This window comes from Juglans microcarpa x Juglans regia, chromosome 5S, assembly GCF_004785595.1.
Source record: "Juglans microcarpa x Juglans regia isolate MS1-56 chromosome 5S, Jm3101_v1.0, whole genome shotgun sequence".
NCBI lineage: Eukaryota > Viridiplantae > Streptophyta > Magnoliopsida > Fagales > Juglandaceae > Juglans > Juglans microcarpa x Juglans regia.
In genome coordinates this window covers 30140504-30154988 of record NC_054603.1, presented here as the reverse complement: position 1 = coordinate 30154988, position 14485 = coordinate 30140504, and the positions used below count along the sequence as shown (strand labels likewise).

Below are 14485 nucleotides of genomic sequence, written 5' to 3'. Positions count from 1 at the left end.
CCAGTATTCAAGAATGAAGCACATCCAGATAGACATTCACTTTGTGTGAGATTTGGTTGAGAAAAAATTTCTTAATGTTCGACATGTTCACACTAATGACTAGCTCGCAGATTTACTCACCAAGCCACTCTCAAGACAAAGGACAGAATATTTACGAGACAAGATCGGCCTATCTGATGGTAGCCCATTCTTGTGGGGGCGTATCAAGGAAATTGACAAAACCAACCGAGTGCCAACTCAAGCCTAGCTACCACCATAAACATCACCAAATTTTGTGCCTTCCGTGATTCTAGGATCAATTTTTTATTTATGTAAATATTGTTTTTATTGTGATTGTAAACTTCTTGTTCAGTTACATATTTTTTAATACCTAAAATTAAGTCTCTTGGGTTGTATAAAGATACAGAGCATGAATAGAAATCTTTGTGAGTTCAAAATACAAATACATAACAGTGTAAATTCTCTATAGGTTCCACCAAGATCTGGTTTTTTTAAAGCAAATGTGGATGCTGCTTATGTCAAAGAAACAAAGAGGATGGGTATTGGGGTGCTAGTGAGGGATCAATGGGGGAAGTACAAGCAGTTTTAGCCACCTCAAAAAGTGATATCCAATCTACTACAATAGCAGAATGCTGGGCACTTCTCAGAGCACTATTTTTCTGTGATGATCTCGGCTTGAGGTGTGTACAATTCAAGGGGGATGCAAAACTGGTTGTGGATGCTGTTCACAAGTCAACCACGGATTGCTCTTGGGATGGACAGATTATTGAGGATATAAAGAGTACATTGTTGTCTCATCAAAATTGGACTATCAAGCATGTGGTGAGATCTGGAAATAAAGCGGCTGATGCTGCTGCAAAGTTAGGCTTGTCTTTAGATTCTGAATTGACTTGGATAGAAGAGGAACCTTTAGAGGTTTCTCCCTTTATCCTTGTTGAAAAACAAAAGGTAGTTGGTGGTTAAGTTGAGTTCGAGTTTAATGGGAGTTCGAGTTTATGTTCATGAACATCTAATTTCTTATTTGAATGATTTCAAGTCTATTCAAATTTTATATATTCTATCTTATAACTTTATTTATAAATAATTTTGATAAACAAACTTTAAGGTTTTATAAATATATATTTATATTTATATTTATAAGGACTTAGTATTAAAAATATAATTTCCTCTTGATCTTTTTAAATATTTAAGATATTCTAACCATAATGTTAAAATAATACTATAAAAGTAATAAATACAAAATTATTTAAATAATACAAATCGAGCTAAGTTTTACATGGCTTTTATTATTTAATAACGTATTGTAATTTTATATTCATAACCAGCTTATTCAATTAACGAATCGAGCCAAATTCAAGTCTAACTAAACCAATTTCAAATTTCATTTATTTATAGCCCTAGTCATACCCGGAGAAGAGCATAATCATATGAGAAATGATATTTTCACTTTTAGGGTGTGTAAATCTTACGCATGCACTTTAAAAAAAATAGATAAATCTAGATTTTACATGAAAAAGTTATTATTTTGTAATAATAGACCTTACTTTTTTTTTTAAAAAAAAAAATGAGTGCACGTGACTGATTTTTTACAAACTCCAAGAAGTTTTATTGCTAATCAAACATAGTTGTACATCAAAATCAAGATTACATAGCATATTAACTAAAATCAGATTGGAAATAGTATCAAGTCCGTCTTCAATCCAACAAGTTGAGCCCTCTTTTACCAGGGCCATCTTTGCTAAGGTGTGTGCTACTTGATTCCTTCTCTGTATGTAAATGCAATGTTCCAGCCTTTGCTTGCTTTAGAACTTGCTTGATGTCCTCAATGACTTGTCCATTCCATTCTCAGGTTTCTTCAGACTTTTGTACTGCATTGATGATCACTTCATCATCACCCTCTAGTACAGTTTCATTTAATTATTAAACTCATTTCAATTCATCTCAACTTATCATTATAATTTTTTCAAATCTTAACATAAAATAAATTCAACTTTTTCAAATTCTAAAATAATAATAATATTAAAAAATAATATTCTAACAATATTTTATCATCTTAACTCAAATCAACTTAATTCAATTCAACATCTAAACGTTTACTCTTTAAAAGCCTAACTCTTGATAAAGCTCCACCGCCCTCCTCATTGCTAAAAGCCTACTCCTCCTTTTGTTCCATTTCCTATAGATGATTGATGCTATGTTTTGCACTTGATACTTCTTAAACACAATCATCTTTTCCCACATTCTTATAAAATCATCTTCATTACTCAACCACTTTGCACTCTTATTTTATTGAGCAATGATACGTATAATATTTATTTTAGAGACTGTAATGTAAGTCTAGATAATTTTATTTTTAAAATTTTTTAAAATTATAAAAATATCTCTCTTAAAATAATTTTTTTCTCATTTAATAAAGTACCTGCAAATACAAGTCTCAAGTGAAGACTGTAAATATAATTTCTCTATTTTATTATATTGGCACGAGATAAATATTAGAATTAAGTGATATAGTTTTAAAAATTAAATATGCCTTAGAAATGATTGGATGAGATTAGTAACTTAATAAACATCCAAAAGTTATCCGAAAGCAACAACATTGTCCTTCTCATCTTTCATCATTACACTATGATTTAATATTAGTTTAAGTTGATATCCAACGCTTCTGATTGACATATTTTCTTTAATTATTATTAGAAAATCTACTCAAGTGGACAACCATTAACACCTAACCGACCAACGGTGGGATCCACCTTTGATGTTTAGAATACCTCATGCATGCTCCCCACGTGTCAACAGATCCTGCCGCCACCTTCTTCTACTATTGTTTCTTCCCCACTCATCACCACCTGAGGCACGCACACCTCATGAAACATTCACTAAAAAACGGCACCTCAGGTCAAGACCGGCGACTCGGGACTTGGGAGTTGGGACTTGGGAGGGATAATGTCAGGAATTGAGCAGTTTGATAGTGGCTATTTGGTCATTTAAGGAAGCCATTGGCATTTGGCAACCTCGCATTAATAAACAGTTGAGATGTATATATGTGAAGAGATGTACTATTACGTGTGCTCCAAGCGAAAGCCAAGTCAGCCCCACCCCCTACCTCACGCTCTCTCTCTCTCTCTCTCTCTCTCGTCCCTGAAACTTCTCCAAAGTGCATGAATTTCTGGCACAGATGCGAGGTAGTTAAGCCCGAAATACTGTCGTCAGGACGAAACGAAAAAAGGGAGGCTATTTGGCGTTGGTTTATGATTGTGAATAGTTTGGTAGATAGATAGAGTTGGGTTTGTTTTGGCTTGGTTGGAATTGGTGCTTTTCAGCCTTTGAGGTGGGAGTGAATGGGTGGTGGAGTGGGTTAGGGTTATTGCGTGAGCTGTTGGTGGATGAGTTAAGCTGAGAAAAATGCGCAAGTCTTTCAAGGATTCCCTCAAGGCCCTCGAAGCTGATATTCAGTTTGCCAATACCCTGTAAATTTCTCCTCCCCTCAATTTTACTTTTTTTTTTTTTTGTTGTTGGTGGTTTTAGTTTATGAAATGAATTTCCTCTGTCTTTTGCGTCACTCTCTTTTCAGGGTTTTAGCTGCTTAGTTGAAATAGAGTAATTTTTTAAGTGTTGGATATAATAAGAATCCATATACGAATGGATTTTGGGTTGTATGTGCAATGTTTTAATGACCAAATTGGAGATAATTGTGGTTCATTGCAATTTGCAAGTACTGTTAATAATTCTGTATTCTGGGCTCCAAGTGATTATGTTGGGTTCATAACTGATTATGTTGGGTCACAGTTATGGACTTCGGGGACTTAAGCTTGGAATTGAGTCTTACTTTTAATTGAATTTCGAAGATGACTCTTGCCACTGGTTTTACAGTGATCTTGTATTGTAGTTTTGTGGTGTTTTAACTGTGAAAAACTCTGACATATGTTTGATCGGGAATTGGGATGATGGGTCCTTGACGGCAACGCATAAACCTGAGGAGTCCGAGTCACCCTAAGAGAGAAGATTTTTTTCTTTCCCTTTTTTTTCGGAAGTTTTGTAGCTGTGTCCACTGTCGGAGTGAACAGTACAAGCTTGTTTAGCTCCATTTGCTTACGGTTTCTAATATTTTTGAGCTCTTACATTGCGTTTGTTGCATGTTATAAATCTTCTTCTTCTGATATAGTCCTTAATCCATCGATCTTCCTTTCCCGAGCAGATGGTAACTATAATTTATCCATTTAGACATGCATTCTGAATATTCTGAATATTTTGATCCAGAGCTTCTGAATATCCGAGGGAATACGACGGTGCCTGTCTTCAGATGAGATTATCCTACTGTCCAGCTGCTCATTTTTTACTCTTTCTTGTTCAGTGGACTGATTGTCACCTTGCGGGTGCCTTGGGTTTGCTTAGAATTCTCATATACAAAGTATGCATTTTAAATCTATTCAGTTCTTTTAATTGGTATTTTTATTTTCTGCCTATTTCTTTGATTTCTATCTAAAACCTAATTGATTAGTAGCATAGAAGATGGTACCTTTATCTTGTGAAGGGTGTGATAGTGTATTGGGTTTGTCACAGGCATATGAAGATGGGAAGACAACCATGTATATTCATGAAAGGAAAGCCAGTCTAAAAGATTTCTATGGTAATTAGGTTTAAAATTAATTGATTTTTTTTTTCTGTCAAGTTCTTTAAAATACATTTTGTTTGTTTAATTCAGTGCATAAGATCGCCGTATATTTTCTCCAACTAGAAGTTCCTACCGTCTAGGAGTCCTTTTTTTCTCCCTTTTTTTAGCACCACTTTGGCTCTTGTAACAGGGGTAATATTTCCCTCTCTATTGCAACTTCAAAGGGGAATCACTGATGTGGAAGAGAGGAAACAGAGAGAAATCTGTGCCACCAAATACAAGAGAAAAGATGAAACGGACAAAGGCAAGCTCTCTGAAATTGATTTAGAGAGAGAAGAAGAATGCAGTATTTGCATGGAGATGAACAGCAAGGTTGTACTGCCGATTTGCAACCATTCAATGTGTATGAAGTGCTACCGAGTTTGGTATGCTATTTGTCACAATTTACTGGCGTTTATTATAATTTATGTTTTCAATCATCTGCACTATGTTATTCCTATGACAACAATAGAAGATCTTCTACTTATTTATGAGATGGGAACCAAAAAACCAGACATTTCATTCAGTTTTCTTAACAGGAGAACGGCAAACAAACTTAAAACAAATTATTTGAGAAGTACTGGATGCAATTTTGTACCCAAGGCCTGTAGCCTTTCTTTTTGTTATTGCTTACCAACGTTTGAGACATGTTGTCGAGAAAGTGAGCATATCATCATGTACTCACTGACAAGTACATGCACAGAAAGGAATTCAAGACTGTAAGCATATGGAAGCAAAACTATACTAATTCTAACTCCCCAAAGCCCAACCCGTTTCTTTAGCACTGCTCTTACCGTAATCTACTGACTGCAGTAACTCCTTGATGTGCGAGTCATTAACAAAGTGTACTACCAAATTCACCATCTCACTCTTTTCAATTGCAACTTGCCTCCGTAGATTTACCATGTTGTTTTGCATCCTCGTTCAAGGGCTTTATGTTGCAGAATCTACTTTATCATGTACAGTTTGCATGGCTCTATTAGTTGCTGTATATCAAACTTTTTATCAGATGCACCATATTTTGTCCAGTTTGATGATGGAACCTGTTCCATTTGTGTTTATTGGGGGGAGGATTGTTGTCCCTTCGAAAAGACCTCCCAGAAATCATGGTTCGCATTTTTAGGATCTGTTAAATGCTTTCCCCTGAGAAACATTATGCTATCAGCTTGAGTAACAGGTAAGTCTGATCATTAGCAACTAGGATAGGCATTTCAGATGACGAATATTAACATAAGCCATGATGAATTTATCAAAAGACTTGATTTTTGCATTATGTCAGATCTACACAATAGCAATCCAAACCTACTTTCTTAAACTGATCATGTTGTTTTGTTGTTTCATGGCTGCGATAGGCGAGCACGATCCGAGTCGTGCCCATTTTGCCGGGATAGTCTAAACAGACTTGACACGGATGACCTTTGGATCTACATCAGTGGCAATGAAATTGTTGACTTGTTCACAATCTCCAGGGAGAACTTGAAGAGACTTTTTCTTTACATCGAGAAGTTTCCTCTTGTTGTTCCAGATGCCTTCTGACCCCTCATCACAGTTTGACTGATTATATGGGCAAAGGGCTGGGAAACTTCTTGTATATAGAAACACCTTTGTCTATTGTACATAATTCTTAGTCTCCCGCAAGACATAATTGAAGTTGTAAATTGTTTTCAGTACACCTCTAAAGCAAGTACATAATAAATCATTTGATTTTATTCATTTCATTATGTTATCCATTTGCATTATATTTTATAGTTTGAAGTACCCCTCTATTAAAGTAAATTGAACGATAGGGTCATCAAGAGATATGATGTCAGGTATGCAATGGAATTTAACTCCCAAATGTTCTTTCCTTCTTACGTCCGTGTGTGACAGACAATGACGGAGGTCTGCCGATGTAGGACCGGATTGAGATCCTGAGATGCCACGAGTACAGGAATCTTCATCTCGTAGATACCTCTCTCTTTCATTCTCTTTCTAAAAGCCCACTAATAAAACGGTATCTCAACAGATTGCTGTGAAACTTTCCTTCAGAATCTCTGACCTCTGGCCAAACTGGATTTTCGATATTCAAAAGCAAAAATGCCAAGAAACGTACGATTTGGTTTGGTACGGTACATATCTAGTCTCATATAATTATTACAATATTTTTAAATTTTCATACAAAATATAATCAACTTTTATCTCATCTCATTTCACTTGTATCACCAAACCAGGCTAGTCAGCCCACCACCCGATGAAGAGTAGCATTACTAAATAAAACCCGACACGTTTACACAAAAAACAAAGGCTAGATTTAGTTCTTACATAATCTATGGTTAGCAGTGAGTGAATATGCTAATTTTTGAATTAGAAATATTACTCTTCATCCTAAATCTTATCATTCTCAATCACACTTGTTAATGTGATACATTTTATGTGGCTTAAAAGGGTCAACCACTTCAATGTAAATGGGTCACATTACAGGTGTAATTGAGGATAAGAACATACAGACTGAACAACATTTCTACTAAGTTTTAGCCATCACATATAAACCAACACTCATAATTTAACTAATGAAAGATTGAAAAGCTACAGCTGGCTAGACAAGTAAACTAATGCAGCAGTTGCAGCTGCGCAAAAAGTTACTTCTATTTCAGAGAGAAATAACTGAACTAGTAGTATGAACTATGAACACAAAATCCACAATCCTTTCACACTGGATCAACCATTAAGCCCAAGTCAATATGTATCGAATTTCAGTCCTCGTCTTCGTCATCTTCCTCCTCTTCCTCCTCCTGCTGTGAAAAAAAGAACACAGCAATTATAAGCACTGACACCAGAACTCGTAGAGCAACAATGCCAGAATCAGCATGAATGATACAAGACATAGAAAGTTTACATTTTGACCTTTGGACTGATATGCTGATAATTGCACCAAAACAGAGAAAAAGTAGATGGGAAAACCACTTCAATGCAAGTTTTTTCCGAAAACTAATGGACACACCAAAAATATTGAGAATTTTTTAAAAACATTCGAGCAACCCCCATTACCGAAAACTTCAATTGATAAATAAAAGAAGAAAAGATGTATTGCATAATGTGCTCTCCTAGTTAAAGCACGGCACCAGGCCTGAATAAATTCAAGTAATTCAAACGTTTGCTTAGTTTTCTACATTAGCTCCGTAACTAGTTAAAGCTACGTTCCCATAATAGTCCCAATTTTCTTTTTGGGCCACGTTTTTCTGTTCCCCATGCTAGGTGTACTTTCACTTCACAATCAGGTAATATGTATAGCCCTGAATACTTAGAAAAATAATTTGAAACTCAAGACTTACAGATGAGCAATTTGAGTCTTGAGAACCATATAGAAGGCCAATTCAAACCTAAGACACTTAAAGAGGAAGCCAACTTATGTTCTAAGAAATATTTAACTCATCGTAACGGGTTAAAGAAAACGATGAAAATGCTTTCAAATGATTAAAAACTGTAAATAAATAAACCCAAAAAGCATGCCAGATAACAAAACAAAAAAGAAAAAGAAATGGACTACCTCTGCACTAGCTTCATCCTCTTCATCATTCCCTTCATTCTCTTCATCTGCTGTGCTCTCCTATGAACAAAAACATTTTTTTGATAAAGATGAAAAGCACGACCAAATAAACCTTCCAAAGTACCAACAATAGGAAACAAGAAAGAGATATCACATATCCACCTGTTTCTTGTTATAAGCCTTCATAAGCTTCTCATAGTCAGATTTCCTTTTTGCAGCCTTGGCCTCATATGGAGCTTTTTCCTTACAAACAAGGAAATAAAGCTTAAGTGAAAAACAGGTGCTCCTTTGAATATAATCCAATCCAAAATATGAAGATCACAGAAGGTTGTTCAACAAAAGAACCATCTCTCTATTACCAAATGTTTTTATCTCAAGAAGGCTCCTTCCACAGAAGACAATGTGCCAATAGCGGAATGACCTTGACTAAAACAAGATCCATTCAAATCCATCTCCTATTCTCAAACTTACTACAAAACCCACCTCCGTCAAGGGTTTGAGGGGGTAAAAACAACCATGGATCATTTAGGAATATGTTAAGTGATAGTCATTCAGCCAATCCACAATGACTTTGGGAAAATTTCAATGTCAGCTAAAAAACAAATGGTTTCACAAAACCTTACATTTTGCATAAGCATTTCAGAAAGTTCAATTTTTAAGTCAAAGAAAACTTCAGAGGCTGGATAACCCCCCAATATCGGTATCATATACGATTAAAACATGAGTTCTTACTGCATCAGACATGGATTTCCACCGCTGTCCTCCAGCTTTTCCGACCTTCAATTAAATCATACAACAAATGAATTAGTTGGCCTTTTTTTAAGACAGAAACAGAGCAATTCTGTTATATAACTTACAGCTGACACAGCTTTAACATCAGGGTGCTCTTTCTTGAAGTCCTTCCTGAACTCCTCACTATTACGTTAAGATGAGATTTATCAGATTGATTTTGAAAGTCCCTTCTCCAAAAAAACCAACTAAAATGTACTAGAGAAAGCAACAAAGAAGAATACGAACAGAAACACAAAGAAAGCACTAGGAGGCCGTTTTGGTTTATTGGGGTCTTTCTTGGCATCTCTTTGCTTCTTTTGACTGCTACTCTTGTCAGCCTTTGTAGCAGCTTTTCGCTTCCCAACCTTTCTGAAAAATTGAATATACATGATACATCACTACGATATTCCTGTAATCACTGTACATCAAGCATGTGAAATCAGATAATGAAAATATGATATACATAGCAGATTGGCAGGGAAACAAATACTCTAAACAGATCATCTAAAGTAATATTTTAGAGTATATCATAAACCTAAAAATCTTTTTTAGAAAAGGAAGAATTTAAGCAAAACGGAAGAACTAACCTGTCATCCACGGGCTTCAAAGATTCCTTTGAGTACTTGGCAGCCCCCTTACCCTTGGAACTCTTCATCGTTACAAACTTACAATTTCCTGTACTAATTGCATCATAATAAAGCAAGTCAAGACATCGTTAACTGTGATACCATTTTCAGAAGTAATAAAGTCTGCCGATCAATGTTGAGAAAAGAAGTAAAACCTTGGCTGAAGCAGCCAGACCAGTGTTATGACCATAATAGTCAATGTACCACACCTAGTCACAGATATTAACCTCATAACGCAAATTGAAACATGTCCACAAGTGTGAGCGACAAAATTTATTCAAAAGCACCCAGACACCCGGTGCCAATATAGTTTTTAACTTTTTGCTACCATAATCAACTTGGTTGCTCTTCCTATGTACTGGGGACCGGGGGTTACATCCTCGTCCATCCTTAATAAAGTATTCACCTAACTAATCAAAATAAGCAATTTGGTTTAAACTTACACTTCCTTTATAAATAAAACTTAAATCCTCATTCTTTTTTTCTATGTAAATACATCACCAACTTCGAATGTGGTAATAAAACTCCAAAAGGGAAACACTAAAGCAGTTTGGTATGAGAAGTTACTGCATAACACTGATAAATAGTAATCCAAAACAGACGCACGCGCGCAGGAGAGAACCAGCTCACAAACACCGATACATGATTAGAGATTTCGAATAATATATTCCGCCCCAAAATAAAAGCACAACTACAGAGAAAGTTTCAATCGTAAAAATTATACAAAAAGATGAGGAAGAACTATAAGTACAAATAGAGTCTGAGTTATAGATATTCAACCAAAAATACTGATGCTTTCTTTTTGGCCGAGTATGATTCTTTCCTAAGCCCCAAAAAATCACGTTGTGCTTTTCTCTAATAATCTTCTCATGCTTATTCACCAAAAAAAATAGTGTTTATTGTTTTCAGTATGAGTTAATTTTTAAAGTAACTCACCAGCGACAGCAAATTTTAAGTCACTCCTCGTGTTTCAAAATTTTCTCAGTGACCAAACATAGTATAAAGAGGAACAAAAAGGAAAGGAAAAAGATTTAGAAAAACGACTTTACCTTTGAAGAAAGGGAGCGGCGAATCTTTGAAGAGAAACCGAATCAGATCGAGACGGTAGATCAAAACTCAAAGTGAAGGAAGTATCAAGAAGCCAGGAAAACGCTAGGAAAGGAAAGAGGGTGTACGACCGAGAGGTATGAAATTCTCAACAAGAGCAACCGAATTAGCCAGTAAACCTCTGTTCAGAGTTTGTCGTCAGGGGTGTCAACCACAACTGAGGAAAGTAGTTTTACCGATTAAACCGGTTGCAAAGGTTCGGAGTCATGATTTTATACGTTGTATTATAATTTATTTATTAAAAAAATTGATATTTATAACTATAAATTAAATTTGTAATATGTTTTTTAATTATTAATAATATAACTTTAATTTATTATTAAAAAATACTATTATTTATTAATAAGTTATTTCTACGAAAATTCAGGATCAAAGGTGCGTGATATTTATGCGGGGGAATGCGACGTCGTGGGAGATATTTGTGTCTGGTAAGAACAGCTGACACGTGGCTATTTCCAGAACTGTACGAACTCGAACTGCTCGGGATTTGATGACACCTTCAACTTTCGAGTTTCCGCGCGAAAATCCCATGTCCGTACAGTTTTCCACCGAAGCGGAATTTCTTTTTATTTTACGAAAAATATAAACTACAATTACGGATTTAGTTGGAATTGAATTCTCTTAAATCCGACTTTAACTTTGTATGAGTCCAAATCCAAACTCATTTGTGTAGGATTCGATCCAACTCCGATTTGTTAGAATGGAGTTGGAGCGGAATCAGATTTGAACATTCAGCTTTTAAAAAATTAAAAACTAAAACAAAATTATTCACTGTTAATTTATTTATATATTAATATTTAACTTATTTTTGTTGTAGACTTATACTATAGTGTAATATAGTGTCTAATTACATATTATCATACTATAATATTATATATTATTTTTAGTGTCTAATTACATGTTATTGTACTTTACTAAATTGGTTTTATGTGTTATTAATTTATTATACTAAACTTCTTAGTTACTTTTATACTAGTATCTAATTTATTTCTATACAAGACTTATATTATAGTGTCTAATTATATTATGTTATTATATATAAGTATTACATGTTATTATAATAATGTCTAACTTATTTCTAATTTAATTATATACTAGACTTTTTAGTATCTAATTACATGTTATTATATTTAGTAAATTAGTATATGTCATATTAACTTTAGAGTTATTTAAATACTAATGTGTAACTTATTTCTATACTTGATTATGTATGGTAGTATTACTATAATGTTTACATATACTAGACTATCATTAGTCTATTTATATTATAGTATAAGAATATTATTTTATAATAATTAGCTCATACTAGTATATTATTGAATTTAACTATAAAAGTTCTAGTTATATAACTATATTAGTATATATGATAAATATATAGATAAATACATATTGTTATAACATATGTATTTATAAATAGACTATCATTAGTCTATTTAAAATGTCGGAGTCGGAGTTGGAGCATAAAGTCAGATCAGATCAAATTGGAGTCGAGCTAGCGATACCTCTGACCCCGAACTCCGACTGACAAATTAAAAAAGAAATCCGACCCCAATTCCGTTTTGTCAGAGCCAAAGCGGGTTGGAATGGAGCCAGATTCAAAATCAGAGTTTTGGATTTTTATTGTACAATAGAGATCTTGCATATATTTGCTGGAGAAGACCCCATGTTGGAGCTCCCCTTCTTTGAATTCAAAGTCGAAGGTTAAAGATGAATTCGAAGTTGAACCTTCTTTCGTCGTTTGGCCACTTGCTTTTTATTTGATCCTCTTCTCGCATGCACCTCGGTAGTGGTGAGAAAAGTTCGCTTTACATGTCTGACCACCTCTCCATTTCTCATTTTCTCATAACACTGCTCCCATACTTCCTAACATTGTCCCCCTTTCCTTTTTTCTCCTAGTGGTGACTTGGTGGGCTGGGCCTGAATATTTTCTCCTCTTTAGTGGCAAATAGTTAGCTAGTGACACAAAAACTATTCGTGGAAAAAGAAAAATCCATTTGCCGCTTATGACCGGTAAGCAAAACTTTGTTGGAAAACAACTTTTTGCGATAACAAAAATGACTTTTAGGTGAGTTACTCTTTGTTACTGCATTTATTTATGCCTTCTTAGTTGGGTTAGTCTTGCCTTTTCATTTTTTTTTTTTTAGTTTTGATTGATGTGGATAAATTTTTGTGCCTTATTATCTGATTGCAGGAAAGGAAAGAAGATTTCTTGTTATTCCTAAGTGGTAGTTTTTCTTATAAAGTGTTTCTATTTGAATATTCTCATTAGTACCATAGCACTAAACTTTTTCTAGCACTAGGATTCTCGTTTGAAGTTTATTTTGTGAACATGTTAACACAATTTTATATATTTTTTTTGAAATTGTTATGAGTGTGAATTTGGATCTTTAGGTTGATATATAAATATATATATATATATATATATATATATATAACTTTGATTAGACCATTTATTTCGATTTTGTTTGTTCTCAATATCATTTTCTTTCTTTTACAATTTTTTTTTTTTGAAATCTTTAAACATTTGCCGCGATTAGTAACCAGCAGAAAACACCTTTTTTTCTGCCAAAAGTAATTATTTGCGGCAATAATTTTTCTTCATAAATAAGTATTTTTTATGACATATTTTGCAAGAAATATCATTTGCCACGAAACAGTTTTGTTGAAATACTTTTTTTTTTTTACGATTTACTACCAAAAGCTATCATATTTCCCATGGTGAAACAATTGTTTTTTCACGACTAATCTTGTGGAAAAATGTAGACTATTTTCACAAGTTGGGTTTTTCTTGGAGAAAAATATTTTATGTCACCAATTTTATTCCACAAGCATCCCATTACTAAAATTTGTGGGAAAAGAGTTTTTCCCACATAATGGAAGTTTTTTGCCACCACAATCCCTCGAGAAAAAAAGAAGTATTTATTGTAGTGAGATGGGATGATCTGCCTGATAAAAATGTCATTTTATATTTCTATAACAATATGATAGTTATTTTTATTGTTATTGCCGATTAATGTAGGAACGTAAACTCTAAGGCCTCGTTTGTTTTCAAGAAACATCTCATCTCATCTTATCTCATCTCACCTCATCATTACAACTTTCCATTTTGATAAATGGGAGCCAAAATAAGAGGTGGTGGTGATTGTACGAGATTGACGTACGTAAGAGAGTTCATGCAATATAAAAGAAGAGAAGAGATATTTATGATCGTGAATTGTATAACTGTTGCGTAATCGTTTTGAAAAATATGAATAAAATATAAGACTTACATGAAAAAAATTAATTTTTTAATAGTGAACTCCACTATTTTTCAAAGTGATTATGTGGTGTTTATGCACTTTACGATTATATGTAAAATTACTCAAACAAGAAATACGTGTTTTTTTTTTGTTGGGAGTTCTTATTTATTATACTACACATTTCACTAACTTTCCTCCAAAATTAAATAATTTTAAAGGGATTAAAAAAGTGGCTCTATGGTCATTGATCGGAGTGAATCTCATGAATTGGAAAAACAGAAAGCTCAAAATAAATGAATTCTTTTATGGAGCATTCCACTTGACAATCATATTAATTAACAAACATTAATAAAATTTATTTATTTGTTATTTCTTGAAATTTAGAATTTTTATTGAAATTAAATTAAGAATTATTGATAATTTTCAATTAAGATGTTCAGTAATTTTAGTGTCAGTTTCCAAAACAAATTGCAATGCTTGGCCTAGAAGAAAACGATTAAATTGTTGTTGAAAATTACTAATGTAATATAGTGGACAGCACACGACAAGTTTGAATGTAGATTAA

At 33.8% G+C, this 14485-nt stretch overlaps 3 protein-coding genes across 12 annotated transcripts; 2 read left to right on the top strand and 1 right to left on the bottom strand.

Annotated features, from left to right (window-relative positions):
• Positions 1-564: 564 nt before the first annotated feature.
• LOC121267295 lies at positions 565-963 on the top strand. Its single transcript, XM_041171140.1, has one exon. It carries the CDS (start codon positions 565-567, stop codon positions 961-963), a length of 399 nt encoding a protein of 132 aa, XP_041027074.1.
• Positions 964-2857: 1894 nt separating this feature from the next.
• On the top strand, positions 2858-6364 carry LOC121267703 (E3 ubiquitin-protein ligase AIRP2). 4 transcript variants are annotated; one of them, XR_005941067.1, is made up of 6 exons: positions 3042-3467; positions 4258-4408; positions 4561-4627; positions 4803-5037; positions 5681-5828; positions 6004-6084. XR_005941067.1 is itself a non-coding variant. In XM_041171707.1 (5 exons), the coding sequence occupies exons 1-5, from the start codon at positions 3403-3405 to the stop codon at positions 6185-6187; spliced, it is 702 nt and encodes a 233-aa protein (XP_041027641.1). In that variant the 5' UTR covers positions 2858-3402; the 3' UTR covers positions 6188-6364. The 4 variants fall into 4 exon arrangements, 3 of the variants coding, with proteins under 3 accessions (XP_041027641.1, XP_041027642.1, XP_041027640.1); XM_041171707.1 differs by lacking the exon at positions 5681-5828 and having other exon boundaries at positions 2858-3467; positions 6004-6364; XM_041171708.1 differs by having other exon boundaries at positions 3043-3467; positions 5681-6084.
• Positions 6365-7175: 811 nt separating this feature from the next.
• On the bottom strand, positions 7176-10862 carry LOC121267704 (high mobility group B protein 1-like). Of its 7 annotated transcripts, none has more exons than XM_041171711.1 (8): positions 10624-10862; positions 9536-9623; positions 9195-9317; positions 9035-9092; positions 8910-8954; positions 8340-8420; positions 8178-8237; positions 7176-7422 (listed from the first exon to the last, which is right to left on the bottom strand). In XM_041171711.1, exons 2-8 carry the CDS (start codon positions 9601-9603, stop codon positions 7384-7386), a joined length of 474 nt encoding a protein of 157 aa, XP_041027645.1. In that variant the 5' UTR covers positions 9604-9623; positions 10624-10862; the 3' UTR covers positions 7176-7383. The 7 variants fall into 7 exon arrangements, with proteins under 7 accessions (XP_041027645.1, XP_041027649.1, XP_041027646.1 ...); XM_041171715.1 differs by having other exon boundaries at positions 7176-7425; positions 9195-9366; positions 10624-10826; XM_041171712.1 differs by having other exon boundaries at positions 9536-9628; positions 10624-10821.
• Positions 10863-14485: the final 3623 nt, after the last annotated feature.

Bases quoted from the DNA above. Each gene is read 5' to 3' on its own strand.
- LOC121267295 (XM_041171140.1), top strand. From the start codon at position 565: ATGGGGGAAGTACAAGCAGTTTTAGCCACCTCAAAAAGTGATATCCAA.
- LOC121267703 (XM_041171706.1), top strand. From the start codon at position 3,403: ATGCGCAAGTCTTTCAAGGATTCCCTCAAGGCCCTCGAAGCTGATATT. The intron at 3,468-4,257 runs GTAAATTTCTCC...ATTTTGATCCAG, and splicing joins ATTCAGTTTGCCAATACCCT to AGCTTCTGAATATCCGAGGG. The intron at 4,628-4,802 runs GTAATTAGGTTT...CTCTTGTAACAG, and splicing joins CAGTCTAAAAGATTTCTATG to GGGTAATATTTCCCTCTCTA.
- LOC121267704 (XM_041171710.1), bottom strand. From the start codon at position 9,603: ATGAAGAGTTCCAAGGGTAAGGGGGCTGCCAAGTACTCAAAGGAATCT. The intron at 8,955-9,034 runs GTAAGTTATATA...ATTTAATTGAAG, and splicing joins ATGTTAAAGCTGTGTCAGCT to GTCGGAAAAGCTGGAGGACA. The intron at 8,238-8,339 runs GTGGATATGTGA...TTTTGTTCATAG, and splicing joins AGGCTTATAACAAGAAACAG to GAGAGCACAGCAGATGAAGA.